Source organism: Rattus rattus, chromosome 15, assembly GCF_011064425.1.
Source record: "Rattus rattus isolate New Zealand chromosome 15, Rrattus_CSIRO_v1, whole genome shotgun sequence".
Lineage (NCBI taxonomy): Eukaryota > Metazoa > Chordata > Mammalia > Rodentia > Muridae > Rattus > Rattus rattus.
In genome coordinates, this window is record NC_046168.1 from 7,107,557 (window position 1) to 7,130,424 (window position 22,868).

General features: G+C 46.5%; 1 protein-coding gene across 19 annotated transcripts in view; it reads right to left on the reverse strand.

Annotated features, from left to right (window-relative positions):
• The window catches only part of LOC116884728 (protocadherin gamma-C4), a 184,095-nt gene that overhangs the window by 27,193 nt on the left and 134,034 nt on the right, over positions 1-22,868 (reverse strand). Inside the window, exon 1 of one of the 19 annotated variants that reach the window (XM_032885921.1) lies at positions 11,256-14,480. The exons of 16 other annotated variants lie outside the window; for them this stretch is intronic. In XM_032885921.1, the coding sequence (XP_032741812.1) occupies positions 11,256-13,685 (2,430 nt within the window). In that variant the 5' untranslated portion in view covers positions 13,686-14,480. Of the gene's footprint in view, positions 1-71; positions 4,148-11,255; positions 14,481-22,868 lie in introns of those variants that run through there. 2 more of the 19 variants (XM_032885939.1, XM_032885920.1) reach the window with 2 other exon arrangements.

The window sequence follows — 22,868 nt, forward strand, 5'->3', positions numbered from 1 at the left end:
GGCACTTGGCCCAGCCATTTGACTGGCTCACAATAACCCTCAGGCACTGGCTGAGCCTGCCAAGGTCTCACCTCAAGCCCATAGAGAAGATCAGAGGGTGGACAGCTTGGGCGCACAGGCTCCCCTGCCATAGGTGCGCTGGGTGACTTCACCATCATGAAGCTATCGCTCCGAGTGGGCGCAGAAGCCAGCGGTGTACAGCCATGAGAATGGCCTCCCACGTCAACAAACTTGATAGGATCTTCTGACCCTAGCTGGATTCGGAGGATCCCATTGGAAGGAGGAAGCCCCTCCCTCCTCCGAGATCTGGTGAGACAGGCACAGGTGCCAGCAGGAAAGCACGTTACTCCACAGGCAGCCCCACGGAGACACTTAGAGAGCAGTGCCACAAAAGAACCAAAGGAGACAAAGCAAATGGCCACTAAGGACACAGCCAAGTACAGCGTTAGGCGGGATTCTCCTTCCCTGGGAGCTGAGGATTCTCGAAGATCGGGGACAACTGGATGAGTGTCTTCCTCTAAGGACACTAGGAGAGTAACAGAGGTAGAGAGTGGTGGGCTACCGCTGTCCTTCACCACAATGACCAGCTTCTGAGGTGGGAGGTCAGCTGGGATGGGTACAGCAGTCCGAACTTCCCCAGCATATCGGGAGACTGCAAACAGGCTGGGATCTGGGGCCTCCAGGAGCTGATAGGAAACCCAAGCATTGTAACCTGAATCTAAGTCCACAGCCGTCACCTTTGTGACTAGGTGTCCAGCGCCAACCGACGGAGGCAATGCTTGGGGACATAAGGAACCAGGCCTGGCCCTAGGGCGTAGCACAGCTGGGGCGTTGTCATTGAGGTCTAGAACGAACAGGCGCACTGTGACAGTGCTGCTGAGTGGCGGGCTGCCTCTGTCCCTGGCCTGCACCTCAAACTGCAGTGTCTGTGTTTGCTCATAGTCAAATGATCTAGTAGCATGAACGGCTCCCGTCTGGGGGTTCAGGGAGATGAAGGAAGAAGCCGACACATCTCGGTTTCTGGGCTCTAAGAGAGAGTATGAGATTAGCGCGTTTAAGCCAGAGTCTGGGTCAGAGGCTGCGAGGGAGCAAAGCAGGTCCCCCGGGCGATTGTTCTCAGGAACGAACACCTCATGTGACCTCTGAAAGAATGAGGGTGGGTTGTCATTCACATCTGAAATATTGAGGAAAATAGTCCTGTGGGTACTCAGGGGAGGGTTCCCAGCATCAGAAGCGGTAACCATGATGTCGTAACTGGATCTGGCCTCTCGGTCCAAGGGTCCTGCTGTCACAAGGGAGAACTGGTTCCTGAAGGCAGACTTGAGGGCAAATGGTAAGTGGTCAGGAATACGGAGGCTCACATCTCCATTTGACCCCGAGTCAGGGTCCTGGACACTGATTAGTGCTACCACAGTGCCAGGTTCTGCACTCTCTGGTAGAGTTCCAAGCTCAGAGGTTACTGTGATGTGGGGGGCGTTGTCGTTTACATCTAGAAGATCCACCCTAAGGCTGCAATGTTGCTCCATGGCTGGAGAACCCCCATCACGAGCCCTTACATCAAATTCATAATAATTCTCACTCTCAAAGTCTAGAGGCCCCTGAAGGGTAAGCTTTCCAGTAGTGGGGTGAAGGCTAAAGAGGTTTCTCACCCGGTCAGGGGTGTGACCACTAAAAGAAAAGGTGACGTTACCACTAGGTCCCAGGTCTGGGTCAGAGGCATTGAGCTGAATGAGCACCATGCCCGCTGGCGCGCTCTCCAACACGCTGATCCTGTAACTGGATTGCTGGAAGGCTGGGGCGTTGTCATTCACATCCAGCACTGACACCCGGAGCTCTGCGGTGCCAGATCTAGGGGGGTTCCCCCCATCCACAGCAGTCAGCACCAGGCGGTAGTCGGATTGCTTCTCACGATCCAACGGCTTTTCCAGAAGAAGCTCTGGGACCAGGCTGCCGTCGCTGCGCTTCTTGACATCCAGGGCAAAGTGCTCATTGGAGCTTAGTCTGTAGCTGCTAATGGAATTGCTCCCAACATCTGCATCCTGAGCCTTTTCCAAGGGGAAACGCTGTCCTGGCGGAGCTGCTTCCCCGATTTCCAAGTCCAACTGCTGCCGCGGAAATCGGGGGGCGTGATCATTCACATCTACGATCTCAACCTCCGCTCGGTACATTTCCAAAGGCCCTTCGGTTACAAACTCCAGGGGCACGATGCAGCTGGCACTGAGCCCACACAGTGCCTCTCGATCGATTGGATTTTTGATGAGCAGGGCTCCGCTGTCCAAATCCACACGGAAGTGTCTTTGGTTCACCTCTCCAGCGACCTGCAGCCTGCGAGCGGATAGACTCTCTGTATCCAGCAGAAAATCTTGGGCGACATTCCCTACAAAAGTCCCTTCCTGTGACTCCTCTGGGACCGGGTAGCGAATCTGCCCATAAACGTAGCCCAGGTGGCAAAAGAGGAACAAAAGGGTAGCCCCCCACCAAATTTCTACCCAGCTCCTCACCGTGCTGGGCATTGCTGCCGTCCGCTAATTCTCTACTTGGTCCGGAGACGCCAAAGAAGCTGACCCGCCCCTAACAGCCACAGCAGCTGGAGACACCTATCTCCCTTGCCCGCGCCAGGTCTGGCGCGGCTCCGCCGGCGCTGCAAGGGTTACGCGCCGTTTTTTGCTGGTGGCGGGGTAGATTTGTCTGCCTTTCATTACCCGATTGGCAGGCAGCAACTCCTGGGCTCAGCCAATAGGCTGAGCAGAGAATGTCCCAATAGCAGCAGGGTTAATGCGTCGTAGCATTGCGAGGAAACACACACACATACAGCCCCCCCAAACAACCCCCCAATATAATAAATATCAACGTTTCTTTCAACCTTCCTCCTGTTCAGTTTGCATTTGTCCGTGGATCCTTATCACCGCGGAGAGGCAGAAATCATATATGTATTCCCCCGCTAACCCATCAATTCACCCCGCCCCTTTTCGCGGGGAAAACAGCTACCTCCTGAGCCCTAGCAACCTGAAGCCCAGGAAAGCTAGTGGCCATTTGAGGCTGGTCACTTTGTTCAAGCCAGCGTTGTCATCAACCAATATTCTAAGTGAGTAGCTTCCACCTCAGGCTGGTCATATTAAAGCAACAGCCTACATAAGAAGCACTGCGTATTCTCAAGATTCTGCTCCTCCCCAAATTACCTCCCTTTGCAGAGAAGGCTTACACATTAACGAAGCCAATTAAATTTATACAGCACACGTTTTTATTGTAACAGAAGGCACAGCAGAAACCAAACCTCTTATTCAAATATTTGCTACAACAGGAAGCTACCATTCATTGATCTCAAGGACAGTATGGGAAGTAGGTGGTGGAAACGGGAATTGGGAGCCCGTCCAAAACTGTGAGAATCAGTCTCTGGGCTTTCCTCAGGACCAGCTCTCATCACCTGGCAGAACACTAATGTTCACAGACTGAACCGCTTCCTTGAATGGTGGCGGTCAGCCTCCACCAACACTGTGCCTACAAATCCTCTTTATCCGACACCATAGTATTCATGATATGTTGTTAATTACCAACAGAGACCATTTCAAAAGAACAAGCCTTTCACTTAGCCCCAGGGGACCTCTTGTAGCTGGGGACTTAATCTCACCCCACCCCCACCCTCATTCAGACCTCTCAGCAGCCTGCCTGCTAACTTGCACAAGCACAGGAACAGCACATGTTTTGCACCATGGATGCCTGAAAGCTGTACTTCCGACAGTAAACACACCAGAGAAAGAAAATCTCAGACAGATCTAAGCATGAGATATGTTAATTCACCCAAATCCTTGCCCGGATTACTAATAGTTACCCAAACCAGAAGCAAGTAAAGTGTTCTTACCCCTATGATCTTTTGTACTGAGCTGAGGCCAGCACCCATCATTAATATCTCATAGGGAGAGATGTGGCAATTCTGTGTTCTTACGTAGAGGCAAAACAAGCTCCTCATACCCAAAATACAAAAACACAAAACAACTGCTCTACCTCCTCCATGTGAACACTGGTGAGTGAGGAAATCAGCCTGCTTTACCAAAGAACCCATGGTCTTAGAGAACCATCTACCCAGTCACCTAGGTGGGGTGGGGAGGTGAAGAGGGAGGAGTTTCCGCCCTTGATGCACTCCCATCCCTTCTTTCTTATATCAACCAACATGCCTGAAGACTTTATGAAGCCGTTTCCTCCCATCTGCAGCCTTTGTGCTGGTCCTGGCATCTCGCAATGACTCAAGTATTGCTGTAGCTGATAACTGGTCTGTTTCCAACCCCAACATCTTCTCTCATGACTGCCAGAAAAATCGCCAAAACCAAGAAAATACTGATGGCATCTTGTATGTGTGTGTGTGTGTGTGTGTGTGTGTGTGTGTCTGTGTGTAGTGTATGTATGTATGTTTGTGGTGTGTATGTGGTGTGTGTAGTGTGTATTCGGGTGTTTGTGTGTGCATGTAGAGTGTGTGTGTGGTGTGTGCATATGTGTGTGTACTGTATGTGAACATGTGGAGTGTGTGTGTGTGGTATGTGTGTATGTGTGGTGTGTGTGTGTGTGGTATGTGTGTGCTGTGTGTGTGGTTGCATGCATTCAGGGGGGAGTGTGGTATATGTGTCTGTGCATGTGAGTGTGTGGTATATGTGTGTCTGTAGGATGAATGGAGTATGTGTATGTTTGTGTGTAGCATGTGTCTCTGTGTGCGGTGTGTGTATATGTGGTGGGTGTGTTAGTCTGTGTGTGGGGTATGCATTATGTCTGTGTGTGTGTGTCTGTGTGGTGTGTGGTGCAGTATTGTGTATGTGGTGTGTGCATGTAGAGTGTGTGGTGTGTGTGTGGTGGGTGGTGCAGTATTGTGTGTGTGGTATGTGCATGTGGAGTGTGTGTGTGCATGTGGAGTGTGTGTGTATGTGTCTGTGTGGTGTGTGTTTGTGTATGTGTGTGTGTGTGTGTGTGTGTGTGTGGTGTGTGTATATGTGTGTGTGGTGTGTGTGTGTGGTGTGTGTATATGTGTGTGTGTGTGTATGTGTGTATGTGTGTGTATGTGTATATGTGTGTGTGTATGTATGTGTGTGTGTATGTGTGTGTGTGTATGTATGTGTATGTGTGTATGTGTGTGTATGTGTGTATGTGTGTGTGTTTGTGTGTGTGTGTGTGTGTGTATAGGGGTGACCTTATTCGAGGTCAGCCTTAGAGAGTCAGTCATTCTGCAATGATTATTTCATATGGAATTAGAAGATAAAACAACCCCCACCAACATTCTCACATGACCTACAGGTCATTCCGGATCTAAAACCTTGATTATCCATACAGGCTTTGCACACTTCAAGGTTCAGCAATAATGAGTTATCTTTATCCCTCTGCATGGAATTTCCTACAAAGTCCCTCTTCAAACTTTAGCTCCTTGTTCAAGCCATCACCACTACCTCTATAAAGCCTTGTCTTCCCCAGGCTGACTTGAGTGTTTCTTCCTCTTTGCCTCCACTGTTTGTAGAATACCAAACACCATCCACCTTCCTCCCTTCTAGACAGGATTTGTGCTGGACAGTTTTATGTCAAATTGGCACAATCTAGAGCCAACTGAGGGGCAGGATCCTCAAATAAGAAAATGCCTACCTAAGGTCAGGCTGTAGGCAAGCCTGTAGAGCATCATCTTAATTAGTGGTTGATGAAGAAGGGTCAGGCTATGGGTGTCTCCTGAGAGGCTCTGCCAGAGCCCTACTAATACAGATGAGGATGCTTGCAGCTAACCATTGGACTGAACAAAGGGACTCCAATGGAGGAGTTAGAGAAAGGACTGAAGGAGCTGAAGGGGTTTGCAACCCCATAGGAAAAACAACAATATTAACTAACCAGACCCTACCAGAGCTCCCAGGGACCAACCAACCAATGAGTACACATGGAGGGACCCATGACTCCAGCCACATATGTGGCAGAGGATGGCATTGTCCAGTATCAATGGAAGGAAAAGCCCTTGGTCCTGTGAAGGCTTGTTTCCCCAATGTAGGGGAATGCCAAGGCCCTAAGGTTGGAGTGGGTGGGTGGGAGTGGGAGTATCCTCAAAGAAGCAGGGAGAGGGGGAGGGGAAAGGGGAGAGGAGGGAAAGGGGATAACATGTAAATGAAATGTAAATACATAAAATCTCTAAGAAAAATAAAATTTAAAAATAAAAAAAATAGAAGGGTCAGGCCATTGTGGGTGGTGCCATCCCTGGGCAGGGGTCCTGGATTCTATAAGAAAGGAGGATGAGCAAAGCCATGAGGAGCAAGCCCTAAGTAACACCCCTCCATAGCTTCTGCATCAGCTCCTGCTACCAGGTTCCTGCCCTGCCTGCGTTCCTGCCCTCAGTGCTTTTGATAATGAACTGTTATACAGAAGGAAATGTGGATGAAATAAACCCTTTCCTCCCCAAGCTGCTTTTGGTTTCATCATAGCAATAGTAACCCTAACCAAGACTGTAGTCCTGGTTGGCCTTGAACTCAGAGATCTGTCTCCCAAGAACTGCTGCAGTTAAAGGTGCATACTACTGTGTCCAATCCATTTTCTCCCTCTCCCTCTCCCTTTCTCCCTCTCCCTCCCCCTTTCTCCCTCTCCCTCTCCCTCTCCCTCTGTGTCCATTGCCTCTGGTATCCTGTGCATCATAGAAGAAGATTGCCTTTTCATCCTTTACAGTGTCTAGCACATGGAGGTACTAATACACCATGAATATCCATCTTATTTATTACTTCAACAAAAACCGCTTAAAGATTTACAAAGTAGGTATCATATAATGTATTGACGAAGGACCTGACATTCAGACAGAATAAAAAGACTTATTTAAAGCTGGAAGAGCAGCATATGTAGTATTATATGGTATTGCAAGTTCACACTAGAACAAACACAGTCTGCTTACCAGAATTGGAGCATCATAAAACCCTAAGTCCACACCTCCTTGATTTGATCTTTTATGCCAGGTGTGCGATTCTCCTACTTCTAGGTTGTTTTTGTTTGTTTGTTTGTTTGAGGTAGAGTTTTACAATGTAGCCTTGGTTCTCCTGGAACTCATGGTGGTCCACTAGGCTTGCTTTTTATAGACATCCACCTACATCGAAAAGTCTTCCAAGTGCTAGGATTAAAAGTGTGTGCCATGCTCAAACTAATAGAAGAAAAACTAGGGAAGCATCCGGAACACATGGGCACTGGAAAAATTTCCTGAACAAAACACCAATGGCTTATGCTCTAAGATCAAGAATCGACAAATGGGATCTCATAAAACTACAAAGCTTCTGTAAGGCAAAGGACACTGTGGTTAGGACAAAACAGCAACCAACAGATTGGGAAAAAGATCTTTACCAATCCTACAACAGATAGAGGCCTTATATCCAAAATATACAAAGAACTCAAAAGTTAGACCAAGAGGGAGACAAATAACCCTATTAAAAATGGGGTTCAGAGCTAAACAAAGAATTCACAGCTGAGGAATGCCGAATGGCTGAGAAACACCTAAAGAAATGTTCAACATCTTTAGTCATAAGGAAATGCAAATCAAAAACAACCCTGAGATTTCACCTCACACCAGTGAGAATGGCTAAGATCAAAAACTCAGGTGACAGCAAATGCTGGCGAGGATGCGGAGAAAGAGGAACACTCCTCCATTGTTGGTGGGGTTGCAGACTGGTACAACCACTCTGGAAATCAGTCTGAGGTTCCTCAGAAAATTGACATTGAACTGCCTGAGGATCCAGCTATACCTCTCTTGGGCATATACCCAAAAGATGCCCCAACATAAAAAAGACACGTGCTCCACTATGTTCATCGCAGCCTTATTTATAATAGCCAGAAGCTGGAAAGAACCCAGATGCCCTTCAACAGAGGAATGGATACAGAAAATGTGGTACATCTACACAATGGAATATTACTCAGCTATCAAAAACAATGACTTTATGAAATTCGCAGGCAAATGGTTGGAACTGGAAAATATCATCCTGAGTGAGCTAACCCAATCACAGAAAGACATACATGGTATGCACTCATTGATAAGTATCTATTAGCCCAAATGCTTGAATTACCCTAGATGCCTAGAACACATGAAACTCAAGACGGATGATCAAAATGTGAATGCTTCACTCCTTCTTTAAAAGGGGAACAAGAATACCCTTGGCAGGGAAGAGAGAGGCAAAGATTAAAACAGAGACTGAAGGGACACCCATTCAGAGCCTGCCCCACATGTGGCCCATATATATACAGCCACCCAATTAGACAAGTTGGATGAAGCAAAGAAGTGCAGAAGTGTAGATCGCTCCTGAGAGACACAGCCAGAATACAGCAAATACAGAGGCGAATGCCAGCAGCAAACCACTGAACTGAGAATAGGACCCCTGTTGAAGGAATCAGAGAAAGAACTGGAAGAGCTTGAAGGGGCTTGAGACCCCATATGTACAACAATGCCAACCAACCAGAGCTTCCAGGACTAAGCCACTACCTAAAGACTATACATGGACTGACCCTGGGCTCCAACCTCATAGGTAGCAATGAATATCCTAGTAAGAGCACCAGTGGAAGGGGGAAGCCCTGGGTCCTGCTAAGACTGAACCCCAGTGAACTAGACTGTTGGGGGAGGGCGGCAATGAGGGAGGGTTGGGAGGGGAACACCCATAAGGAAGGGGAGGGGGAGGGGATGTTTGCCCGGAAACCGGGAAAGGGAATAACACTGAAATGTATATAAGAAATACTCAAGTTAATAAAAAAAAAAAAAGTGTGTGCCATGGGTTTGGGGGGTGGTTGTGGGGGTGTTGTGGGCTTGGGGGGAGTAGGGATGGGGAAAGTGTGTGCCACCATGCCTGGTTCTACCACTAGGTTTTTTGTTTTAAGTTTAGTTTAGTTTTTAAAGATCTTTTCATTTATGAGTGTATGCGTATGTGCTTGCATGAGTTAATACACACCACATGCATGCAACTGTTCAAAGGCGTCAGATGCCTTGGAACTGTAGTTATGTTAGCTGTCTAATGTGTGAGCTGGGAATGGAATTCAAACCTGAGTCCTACGCAAAAGCAGCAAGTACTCTTAAACCACTGAGCCATTTCTTAAGCCCTTTACCTCTAGGCTAAAAAAAAAAGCTTTAAATGGCGTTTTGTATATCCCTCCATACTGACTTGATGGAGCTATTGCCACAGTTTAATTCTGAAATATATTTGTGTCACCCCAAAGAGCCAGTTCCTATTTCAGTTCTACTTTCAAAGGCCAAGCCAGGCACACTGCAGCACACCGATGGCTCCAGTACCGAGAGGGAGAAACAGGAGGATTCAAGTCAGTCTGGGCTACTTAGGACAGACGGACACACACACACACACACACACACACACACACACACAGTTGAAAAGAGCAGCCTGGATGCTAGTGGTTCAGGAAGATTGTCTCTGTAGGTGACTGAAATGCCACAGTATGCCTTACATACAATGCCCCTCCAGAATTGACTTATGCAATATTTAAAAATGTAAAGCTGAAAAGTGACTCGATACTATTTTTGTTTATATTGGTTCAGTAAAGTTGGCTTTTGGCTGCTGGTTCCGTGAACAACAGAATGATCATGGCCCTCTGCTTCATACAATAAATGATGGGCTAGGTTCTAGGGCAAGCTTGAGATGTTGTCTGTGTTTTAAACCTTTTTGAAAGACCTCTGGGTGACTTTAAGGGGCACCCAAGTTTCAGAACTTTATCCTAGGCTGTCAGAGGAGTAGCTTTTCTGTATGCTACCACCCTTCCTCAGCTTCTTCTTTGACAGTTTAGGCTGTCTTCATATTTGCTCATTTCCAAGAGTTTAAGCTTTTGGACAAAGAAGTACTGGTAGTAATCTTAACAGTGGTAACTAATAACGCTTAACCATCATGACAACCGAGCACACACAGAAGAGCACCAATTGGTCCAACAAAGCCGGTGTTGTTTCCTCTTTTCATGCAAGAGACTTAGAAAGGAGACTGAGTAGCATGTGGTCAAAGACTCAGTTGGTAAGTGAGAATCCTCATTTGTTTAATTGCCAAACCTAAGAGTTGACAGGAATAGTAAGATCCCAGTAGAGGCAGGCGAATCTCTGAATTCAAGGCCAGCCTGGTCTACAGAGTGAGTTTCAGGACAGCCAGGGCTACACAGAGGGGGGAAAAAAAAACCTGCCTCAAACAAAGAAACAAAACACAAAACAACCAAACCAAAGACTTTCCAGCAACAAGGAACTTAGCTACCAGATAACAGAGGTTCTCCTACAATTCAGATTGTGTGCAGCCTGTCTCAATGGGAAGCCTTCACAGTCAACAGCATTCTGTCATGCATGCATGAATGCTTTACCTTTCTAAGGAAAAGACTGAATCTTCCTTTCCCTGTAGGACCACACCTAGCAAGACACAGTGCTGGAGAAAGATCAGGAACACTAGAGGCTTTTCCACTTGATATTCTTTCGGGCCATCTCGATTTATTTTCAAAATAAAATTTTATCTTCGTAATTGAAATTATTAGCTTTGAGCGTTAGAGTTGAATTTTTGTCTTTATATTTTTATGTATTTTCTTCCATGTTTCCTACAATGCTCATCATTAATGGTATAAGATTAATGTTATAAGATATTTAGTAACATGCCCATTGTTTCCAGTACTGTGCTTAAAATAAATTTAAAGGATATAAATCATCTGAGAATGAGGTACAAGATTGTGCAGGTTAATGACAGTTACTAAAAAATATTAGTTTTAGAGGCAGGTGGATCTCTGAGGCTAGCCTGGTCTACATGGTGGCTTCCAGGACAGCCTCAAACAAACAAACAAACAAACAAACAAACAAACAACTCCTAGAATACATTAGTTTTAATATAGAAGCTATAGCAGGCACTTGAAAGGTGGCTAGACAGGGCAGGTTTTCTACTGACACTAGTTAGAGATATTCAAGAGCTCATTTCCAAAGCAAACCGTAATCAGGCTAAGCTCTGAGTGCTGAGAACAAGTGCCCTTAACACGACTCGATAGTTGTAGTGGCCAAAAGTCTGCTGAAGGTGTAAACCGAATTCATAAATGAGTCAAGCAAGCATCACTCTCTTGACATAGGACCACAAAGCACACTCTAGCCTGCCACTTGACCCGTAAAGGCGCTGTTTGATCTAGGAAGGATAGGTCGAAGTCAGAAAAACCTCACCATCGTTCAAAACAACACCAACAACAAAACAGATCCACACCTCTCTCAATGTGGTACAGGAATCGCAAGCATTAAAGCGCTTCAGAGATGACTTGCTAACACGTACCTGTCCAGGGGGGGCGCTCTCTGCACCCAACACCTGTCTATAGAACACGGGATCACAACTTCGCAGCGTGTTCTGGCGGCTGGCCAGTGGGCTGGCCGCACCAGGCTTCTTCAGCAGTGGGTCGCTGCGGCGAGAGTCCGTGGTGAGGTACACCTGATGGTACAGGTGCGGCGGCATTAGGCCTCCTCGCACCGCGTCTGCGTGCAAGGAGGACACTGGGGTTCGGTACAGGGAGCTCACTGGGGCTCGGTAGAGGTCCCTAGACCGCTTCCACTTGTAAACTTTGAATATGATCACTCCCAACACTGTAACTGCGAATCCCACAGAGACTAAGATTAGAGAAAGAAGTAGATAAAAGGTGAGATTTTTGTTCTGTTCTCGGGGAGCTGAGCCAGAAGGGAACTCGGCCCGGGCTTCCGGAGACTCCTCAGTTACTGACACAGTCAGGGTGGCGGTGGTGGAGAGCAATGGTTCTCCATTGTCTGAGATCAAGACTGTGAGAATCTGTCTTGGTGAATCTGTGTCCTGGATTGGGCGGGCAGTGCTGATCTGACCCGTGTGAAGCCCCACGGCAAAAAGGCTCTGGTTGGGGGCTCCCAAGAGGCTGTAGGAGAGCCAGGCATTGTGCCCTGCATCTGCGTCCCAGCCTACCACCCGTGAGACCACGTGGCCCGCCGCTGTACCTCGAGGCAGCATCTCCACCGAACTCTGGCCAGGCCGGGGATACAGGACCTGGGGGGCGTTGTCATTGCGGTCAGTAACAAATATGTTCACGCTGATGTTGGTGGCCAAGACCGGGGTACCTCCGTCGTTTATATGAGCGGTTAGCTGGAACTCTCTCTGATCCTCATAGTCCAGGGGTACTAAGGTTGTCAAGATTCCATTGTCACGATTTATTGTGAAATAGCGACCTACGAGACCAGTTTCCGCTCCCGGTTCCAAGAGAAAGAAAGAAAGGCGGGCATTGGGCGGGGCGTCGGGGTCCCAGACACTTAGGTTTAATATAGGAACTCCGGGTAGGTTATTTTCCTCCACATACACGTCGTAGGAGGATTGGGATGACTGAGGAGGATTGTCGTTGATATCGGACACTTGGACCCTGACTGTTGTAAGAGCTGAGAGAGAGGGAGTTCCCGAGTCTCGAGCTGTGATACTAAGATTGTATTCGGGCACGGTCTCACGATCCAGGGCTGCACTGGTTTTCAAAGTGAAGTAATTCTTGAGGGAAGAAGTCAGGCTGAAGGGGAGACCCGGGGGAACCTCGCAGGTCACCTGCCCGTTCTCTCCAGCATCCAGGTCAGTCACACTGAGCAAAGCAATGACAGTCCCCAGAGGAGCATCCTCAGGGACTGGGCTGTATACAGAGGTGACTGTGATCTCCGGGGCATTGTCATTAACGTCCACAACCTCTACCAGTACTTTGCAATGCGCTCCTTCCGGATTGGCACCTTTGTCTTTGGCCTGGATGTAAATCTCATGGAGTTTGGTGTCTTCAAAGTCCAGGCGACCCTTGATTGTCAGCACCCCGGTTACGAGGTCTAAAGCGAATAGTTCCCGCACCCCAGCACGATTGTGGCTGCCGAAGGAGTAAACGATTTCTCCATTGAGGCCCTCATCCAGGTCAGTTGCACGAACCTGGGCGACGCGCGTGCCTGGGGGTGCATCCTCCCGGACGCGCGCCCGATACAAAGACTGATTGAAGGCAGGAGCATTGTCATTCGCGTCCAGCACTGTGATACGAATTGGAAGGGTGGCGGAGCGAGCTGGGGTTCCTCCATCAAGTGCGGTCAGTACCAACTGGACACTTGGCTCCCGTTCCCAATCTAGGGCGCGCTCCAGGACCAGCTCCGCGTATTTCGTGCCGTCCTCTCGAGTCTGCACGCGGAGCGCAAAGTACTCGTTGTGGCTCAGCTCATAGGTTTGTAAAGAGTTGCTTCCCACATCGGGATCGTGCGCGCTCTCGAGCGGAAAGCGCGTCCCCGGCGCCATGGCCTCGCTAATCTCCAATTTCATTTCCCCGGTGGGGAAAGAGGGATTGTTGTCGTTGATGTCCTGGACCACCACTTCCGCGCTGAACAGCTCCAGCGGGTTCTCTACCACCAACTCCAGAGTTACAGTGCAGGAGGGCAGCGTCCCACACAGCTCCTCTCGGTCCAGTCGATCGTTGACGAACATCTCTCCAGTCTCCCAGTTCACCTCAAAGAACCTACGGCTAGCTCCGGACACCACCCGGAGCCTGCGGGCCGACAGACTGCCGAGATCCAAACCAAGATCCGTGACCACGTTACCCACGGGAAACCCCTTCTCTCTCTCCTCCAGGATCTCATAGTGAATGATGGTGGAAGCCTCGCTCAAGGCAGCTAGCAGAAGCAAAACTCCCACCGTTCTCCCGGGGCTTACCAGTCCGCTGCTCCGGGCCTCTGCGACCATCTCACTCAAAAGCAGCTCCTCTTGGCGGGGTCCAGGTGGTCCCGGAGGTTTGGCAGAGAAACTTTCAGCGGGTTAGCGCTTGGGCGCTGGGCGCCGAGTCCGACATGGCTTTCTGGGCGCCGCTGATTTGTTCGCCCGCTGTTCAGTCTCTGCCTCATCCCGGGGCGCCGAAAGGGGACGGGCCCGGGCCAGATCTCCAGCGTCTTCATTGGCCGACAGCGGCACACAGAGTCCCAGCCAATAACTGCACGAAGAATGCGCTAGCGCCGGGTTCTTTGAGCAGGACACGCGCTCGCGCCAGGAACTTCACTTTCCTCGGGCTGCTTTCCAGAGTTTCCTGTCCAGCGCTCTGCCAGCGCCGGGGGGAGGAGACCCATCTGCGGGCGGATCTGTCCACCTCCCACCCCAACCAGGCCCATTAAACACTTTAATCATTGTCTTTGATCACAAGAAAGGGGAATGATCCAAGCCGACTGCGACGCAGCGTCGACTGGCAAAACGACAGCAAATTGGGTCTGTTGGAGGGCAGAGGAAGCAGCGGACTCTGCTTGGAAGGTGGAATGAGTATTTCTGGGGAGATTAATATTATCACTTATGGGCCGTGAGATATGCATAGCTTACAGGTAGATTCTGACTTGGCGCGTGTGAGGTTTTACTTTCCAGCCTACACCCCTCCCACCCCAAACCCACAGTTTTATCTTTTTCCAAACGGAGGGTAGAATTCAGTGCATTCTTAGTAGAGCAAATCAAGAGTACTACTATCCGTTTGTCTTAGTTTTGTCTTGCGATTTTAAAAATAAAGTTAAGAAATTATTTCCGTAACTGAATGCAGTTGTTTTTAAGGATTTTTTTTAAGGAACAAAAGGCAACGAGAAATTTCCCTACGCCTTTCTCCCCAATTGTGTAATCTCAATTGGTTAAAACATGATCTCTTAAACACTGTCACTGTTCTGGAATTAATCATTTTCCAAAGGTTCTGAGTTCATGTTGCATTGCTAATAAAGAAATCTGGAGCGAGCGAGCGAGCGAGCGAGCGAGCGAGAGAGAGAGAGAGAGAGAGAGAGAGAGAGAGAGAGAGAGAGAGAGGGAGGAGAGAGGGGGGGGGAGGCAGGCCATATGGTGCCCAGGACCTCCCATAAAGTGATGGTAGCAACACTCTATAGATTCACCAGAGAAATACAAAGCTTTAGTCACAGAATAAGAAGTTTTTCATTTAGAATTGTAGACACTTACCCAACCCCCAAAGCAATGGTTAGAATAAGGAACATGGGTTAGCTATGAAAAGAGGCTGAGTTTGGCTGTATGTTTTGGACAAGAAAATAACCCAAGGCCTTCTAGAATCCCATCCTGTTCCTGAGCAGGGGAAAGTGCTTGGCACAAAGTAAGCCTCAGTTAATGATGGAAAGCAATCCGTTAGGGGCTAGATGTGCAGTGTTAGGAACCTCACATTCTTTCTAAATAAATGCCTTGTCCTTTCTGACCCGTAACTAAATCTTAATCACATGCAGTGAGTGAGACACCCAGACAAGGGGTTTGTTTTCTGATGCGATGAAAAGACACATCCTCAGTACCAACCCTATGCCCCACCCGACCCCAGCCCACCCCACCCCTCTCCACTCCAGGGTTTTAAGGTCGGATGAGGTGGCACATGCTTGTAATCCTGAGGCAGGGTGATGGCCATGAGCTCCAGACCAGCCCCGCTCCCCAGCTAAAACAAACCCAGGGTTAAATACTTAGATGACAATTGGCTAGACTCCCAAGAATTGTGATCTGCACTAAGGAGGTGGATACAGCAGAATTTAGATTCTGGACTACTTGCTACCAAGTGTGAGAACCAGAGTCATAGGCAGGCACTGGGGGCTTATCAGCAGTGAAGAAGTTGCACTTTACCAAAATACCTGGCTGACGAGAAGACACATTAAAGTTTGATAAGAGCTAAATTTGGTGGATTATTCAGAGATGTGCAGATTTAACTTTTTTTTTTGTTGTTCACTATCACAAAAGTCACAATTCTGAACGCTTTGAGGGGAGGGGATTGAGGGTTGAACCCAAGGTCTTATGCATGTTAGACAAAACAAGTGTTTACTATCTGGGTTACACGTTCCCAGACACAGAAAACCACCTTTAAAATGTATGCCATCCTCCTTAGTAGTAAGGTCCTTAGACCTCTTCATAAACCAGCAGACGGCTCTCCTTCTCCACAGGAGGCGGGATAAACTTCTCCAATATTCAATTAGGTCGATAGCACAGCATGAGTTCCTCTTGAACTACAACACCAGACCCTTTGTATTGGATCTACATCCTCAGGCAGGCCTCACTCTCCCAGTCTCTCCACTGCAGTGCTTTCAATGTGGTCATTATCCAGGCAAGACCCTTTGTGCCCCAAGGCCTTCAGCCAGGCTATTTTTCTCCCTACAAAGTGTCCTTTCCCTTTGCTTGCTTATATTCCAAACCTTTCATGTCTGAAATGCCAACCAACAAGTTGAACTGGGGTACAGCTCAGTTGGTAGGGCATACCGGGCCCTGGGTTTGATACCCAGCACCAAAGAAGTCTGGGCACGGTAGTGTTTATAATCCTAGCTCCTGGGAAGTGAAAGCAGGCAGGTCAAGACTTTATCATTGGCTACAAAGAATTTGAGGCCAACCTGAGCAATATGAGACTCTTATCTCAAAACAATGACTTTTGTTAGTTATACTAATTACACAAAGTAATTAGTGCACGTGATGGATGTTTATCATGTTTTCCCCTACTAAACTTTATGCTCTCCTCCCCATTTCTCCCACCCCCCTCTCCAACAGTCCTCCCTTCATTTTTATATCCTTTCCCCTCACTCCATCTCCAGATTCCACTTCTGAGAGAAAACATGTGATACTTGTTTTTGCAAAGTTGGTTTAGTCCACCTAAGCAGAAAGAATAAGAAGAACTGACATATTAGATTGCTTAAATTATTTTCTAAACATTTATACCTCTCCTATACAAAAGAAATGAAAAGGAGGAGAAATCACTAGGGTAGGAACCATACTATTTCTGATGATGGTATGTATTCCCCCACATCCTATCTCATAAGTCCTGTATGTGTGTATGTCCTGTGTGTGTGTGTGTGTATGCACTCATGAGGATTTAAACAGTTCATTCACACATGCTAAGCACATATCATGCCACTGAGCTACACGTCAATGCTCTCCCATTATTATTATTATTATTATTATTATTATTATTATTAATGGTGTTAGGAATCAAGCCCAGGAGCCTTGTGGCAGGCAAGCACAAGCACAGGAATAGTTTAGAAACCTGAGATTCTAGTTGGTTTGGGATGTGCACACAACCGTCTTCTTTTTTTTTTTAAATTATTTTTTATTTACATTTCCTTTCTTTCTTTCTTTTTTTTTTTTTATTTATTTCAGAGCTGAGGACCGAACCCAGGGCCTTGTGCTTGCTAAGCAAGCGCTCTACCACGGAGCTAAATCCCCCAACCCCACAACCATCTTCTAATAATGTGGTTAGCAGCTGGAGACCTTTACCTGCACACAATACGCACACACTCATCTCTCTGCATAGTGTATCTAGCAACTTACTCCCAACGTTAAGTTGCACGCACCCCCCCATTCTGAACAATGGAGTAAAACTTTCCTCTTCTTAAAGTCTATGAAACATGGACAGATTCTCGTCAACTGTACTTCATGTTCGTCGTGGTGCATGAATGGAAAGGCTGATTCCTCCTAAACTGTTTCCAGGTGTGTGCAATGAGGCCAACTGTGTTCCAAGTGAACTTTTAGGGATGCTCCTCTATTTAACGCATTACCCCTGTGCATAACCAGGCAGGCACATAATTAAAATCAGATGCATTATAGGAAGGGACATACACAATAAAAATAGTCAAGACCTAATCCATCAAACAAAAACAGAGAACCATCCAAGCTATGCCCCTTAGCAACCAGTTCTTCCTATTAGGCTTCCCATAAAAAACCCCAGAAAATTACCTCATGTCCTTGAGTTGCCTCCATTGTGAGAGCCGGTTGTCAATCTTGATAATACAGTATTTTACCATTCCTTTGCTTTTGAATAAAGTTTCCTAGTTACTTTGCAGCCTGTGGGTTTTTTTTTTTTTAAATGCTTCCTTTTTTTTTTTTTCTTTCTTTTTTTTCCCCTCGGAGCTGGGGACCGAACCCAGGGCCTTGTGCTTGCTAGGCAAGCGCTCTACCACTGAGCTAAATCCCCAACCCCCTGTGTGGGTTTTTTAAAATTCATTCTTGAATAAGAGGTGAAAAACCTGGAAACCCCCCAGCCCAGAACCTAACTACTGGTAACAACATCTGCACAGGAGCTGGCCAAATGCTCTGCTTCTGAGTTCACAATACCAGGCCCTAAACACTTTTAAAAAGGACTTGTTTATTTTTATTTCATATGTATGAATGCTTTTGGCTGCATGCGTGTACACTATGTGTGTGCCTACTGCCTATAGAGGCTGGAAGACGACACTGGGTCCTCTGAACTAGAGTTACAGGTGGGTATGAATTGCCACGTAAGTGCTAAGAACCGAATCTGGTTCTCTGCAAGAACAGTGTGTGCTCTTAACTTCTGAGCCATCTCTAGAGACCCCCCATACTTTTAAATGTAATAGCTTTCATATTAATGTCATATGACTAGTCGTAACATAGCCAAGGAGTATAAAGCTATACACACACTCATTTGAGAGCAGTCATTTTCTCTAGGGAGTCCCTGCCCCCCGTGCTGAAGACTGACACATCATCAGAATTTTCTAGCCCCTATCCTTTATCATTTCTGTTTTATAATTTCAAGACATCTTATTTCCTATGATATGGCAAACAGAATTTTAAAACAGGATGTATAGGTGTTATTCAGTGCATAACAAGGCTCTGGGATCAAAAAGAACCAGCTTCCAGTTCTGGGTGTTACCTTTGTAGTTCCTTAACTAGGAAAATTCTATTATTTTTATTTTTAATATATTTTATTCTTATGGTGCTGGGAATTGACCGTACTGGGCTTTGAACATACTAGACAAGCACTCTCCCACTGAGCTACAAAAGGCAAACATTTTTATTTTTAACTTCTGTTCTCTTTCTTTGTGAACTATAGGAAGTTGAGTCACCTTCAAATCTTTTCGGTAACCATACTTGGTTACTTACATGGTATTTTAGAACTCACGCACAGCTCAAGGATGTTTTTTAACAAATTCAACCAACACCTGACTACACTCAACCTCAACTTTTCCCTCACACCTCTACACAGTTTTTGCCCTACTTCTAACCTCCAGGAACCCCGTACCCACTTTCTGTCTTTGTGGCTTTCGCCTTTTTTAAGGAAAAGGAGATTAAGCCCAGGGGCCTGCGAAGCTAGTGCTTCTATTACTGAACTACACCTTCAGTTCGACGGTTTTGGTTTCATAGAATTTCTGTTAAAAAAAGAATAGCAGACAGCCATTGCAGTACATTGACCTCCATCGAGAGAGAGAGCCCTGGAAAACTGGGCTTCACTGAGGACAGATAAATAGAAGTGGAGCGTCCTGGCCCTTGGTGACGTCACAAAGAAGCGAGGAGAGATGGAGCAGAGCGCAGGCAGCGGCGGCGGCTTTATGAAAGGCGCCTGTTTAGCTGAAGGGAAATGTGCCACGAGAAAGATGAAAGCTCCATTCAGGGGAGGCGTCCCAGACAAAAAATAGCAAGACAAAGGAGGGCAAGAAAGATGAAGGGAAGGGAGATGGATATGATTAGATGTGGTCCGGCACAGGCACGGTACAGTTTTGTTGTTTCTTGTGTACAAAGCATTTAGCCACCCCTCCCCCCTCTGCTGGATACAACTGCACTTTGTTGTTGTTGTTGTTGTTATTATTATTATTATTATTATGTGTATGGATATTTGTCTGCATGTCTGTCTGTGCACCCAAGGAGGCCAGAAAAAGGTACTGGATTCCCTGACTGCCATTACAGACAATTGCTAACCTCTGTATGAGTGTTAGGAATTGAACCCAGAACCCCTCGAAGAGCAACCACTGAGCTATCTCTCTAGGCCCCCGAAGCATAGTTTAAAACTACCAATCACTTCCTCTGTCTGCTGCAGCCATCTCACTCCAAGCCCTCTTAGATACTAAGATCCTTTCCATTCTGATATCTTTACTCTGCCTTCCACTTCACATGCAAGAACTTGAGACTTCCTCCAAACATGTGCATTAAATATGCACCCCCCTTGCTGAACAAGGCTGACACTAAAACGGACTATTGTCTGTGCTAATATAAAATAAATTAAGGAGCTTGTGGAATTACTAGGACAACAGGAAATTAACACCAGGCAGGGGCCTTTCAAGTATGGATCCCTTCCTAACTGAAAGCTCTGTGTGACGTAACAGGCCCCACCCATTACCGTGCTTCTGCCTGTACAGTATGCTAAGGTCAAATGAGGAGATGATTTGAGGAGAATCACCATAAAAATAGATAATCTTATTACCAAGCAAGCATGTATTCCAATTTATCCAGGTGTGAGGTTCAAGGTTTGGTAGAAAATCTGAATGAGTTAGCTTTAATATTTACCTCAAGTTTACCTGAATATTTTAGATGCTTTGATCTGAAAAGATAATCTGCAATTTTAAATAAATGTTATAATATTTCATTCTGTCTACTCTCAGGAAAAAAAGAAATTTCACAAATATCGTGGGGGCAGGAGAGATGGGTCAGAGGTCAGGAGCATGAGGACAAAGACTCAGATCCTAGACCCTACATGGTGGCCATAGCCACCTGCAATGAGTTCCAGGTGATCCATGGCCTATGACCCCCCATGAGCACCTGTATTCATGTGTATGTCTCATACATCACACACACACTCACATGCACACTTACACCCACATGCACACTCACATACACACAGGCACACTCACTTGCATGCACACTCAGTTGCACACACACCCGCACACATGTGCACACACACACACACACACACACAACCACGCTTAAATGGTGTGTGTGTGCTTTGAACTGATTTTCTTGCCTCTCCTCTATCTAAGTGCTAGGATTAGAGGTGTGTATCATCATATCTGGCAAGAAAAAAAAACTAAATATATAAATAGACTCAAACATATGAAAAGCTAATTATATTCACAGGATGAAATATACTAAAAGCCATTTTGAGATGTGTAAATCAGACTGACAAAAATTTATAGTTTGACAACACACTGTGTAGACTACGGGATAACAGGCTGTTTAATTTAGTGAAGGGGTGTAAAGTTGTGTGGCCTAAATGGAGCAAAATTGTTAAACCTTCCACCAAAGTGTCACATTCATTTGCTTCTTAACCCAGAAATGACGCTAATAGGAATTTAACCTGAATATATATCTCAAAGATTAAAATAAAGGTCGTAATGCATGCCTTTAATCCCAAACTCTGGAGGCAGAGTCAGGCAGAGCTCTGTGAGTCTGAGGTCAGTCTGGTCTACAGACTAAGTTCCAGGACTGCCGAGGCTACAAAGTGAGACCCTGTCTCAAAATAAAATAACATTTTAAAACTTAAAAAAAAATCTTAGCCAGGCAGTGGTAGCTCACACCTTTAATCCCAGCACTCAGGAGGTAGAAGCCAGCAGAACTCTGTGAGTTTGAAGTCAGCCTGGTCTATAGAGCAAGCTCCAGGACAGCCAGGGCTATATAGAGAAACCTTGTTTCACAAATCAAAAGAAAATGAAACAACAACAACAACAAAAAAACCAAGTCTTTAAAAGCATATGCATGTAAGTATATCAGATTATTCATTTTAGAATTATTTGTAATTGCAGAATATTGGAAACTGCCTAAATGACAAGTTATAGATGGCTGAAGAGACTGAGGCAAGTGCACATACAATGGGATTTGTGAAAGTATTTTAAAAGGGAACAGGTTAACATGATTTCCAGGATATATAATTTTTGCTTTTGATACTGTGGAACAAACAATATCATTATATCAAACAACAACAACAACAAAAGCAATAAAAGGAAATGGAAAATGACTAGCCATGGCGGCACCTTCTGCCTGATGTTTGGAATTAAATCATCCAGGATCACATGGTGGAAGGAAAGAGTTGACTCATGTAGGTTATCATCTGACCTTCACAAACACACACACACACAGAGGCACACACACAGGCACACACACATGCACATGTACACAAACACACACGTACATGCATGCACACATATTTAAAATTGTTAAAAAAGAATCCAGATAAGGATTGCCTTGAGTCTTTGACTGTGCAGACATTGAAGATACTCCACTAGAGCTGGACATGAGTGAACACCATGGAGACATAAACTGAAGGCTTCTTGGAGCTCTTGGGGCCTTGGAATGAATGTATAGCTTCCATTCAGGTAGAACAGAATTCCTTTTCGACACTCACATCAATGAAAAAGGTCAAGATTTAGTAGAGTTAGGTTAGCTCAAAGCAAAAGCTACTATAGACCAATCCTAAGAAAGCTTAGAAGCATGAACCTGATCTGAAAAGAAAAGTGCTTCTCAACGCAAGCTTTACTCCTTCTTAAAGAAAGACAATAAGCCCAAACCCAATAGGGTAACATTCACAAAACATGTCATTCACTGACCAGACCAGCATCTGTCACAGTCAGCCATCCCCCGCCCATGCCTCCTTCCTTAAAGGGTGGCTGGAGGTGAGAACAGCTTTGCAACTCAGTCCTGAGCTCACCCAAAACTGGCCAGCAAGGGGCACTGATCTCTGAAAGCAATGCCCAGGGATGTGAAACGCATCTGGGGGCTGGGAACGGATGCTGAGGGCTTACAGACTGGACCTAGCAGGAGGCCAGGTTGTATTCATGCGCTGCGCGCTCTCCCATCTCATCCCTGTCTCTTCATGTTTACTCCTCCTTCATTTCATACCCAGGGCTGATTTAGTAGGCCATTTCCTTCCTGCTCTGTTCTTGCTCCCACCCTGTTTCTGCCTCTCTTTTGAGACTATGCAGCCCTGGCAGGCCTGGAACTCATAGAGATCAGCCTGCTTCTGCCTCCCAAATGCTGGGATTAAAGGGGTGCATCGCCACACTCAGTGCAGGGTCTCTTCTGTCTCATCCTTCTAAGGCAGTGGTTCTCAGCCTTCCTAACGATGAGAGCCTTTAATACGGTTCCTCATGTTGGGTGACCCACAACCATAAAATTATTTAACTGCTGCTTCATAACTGTAATTTTGCTACT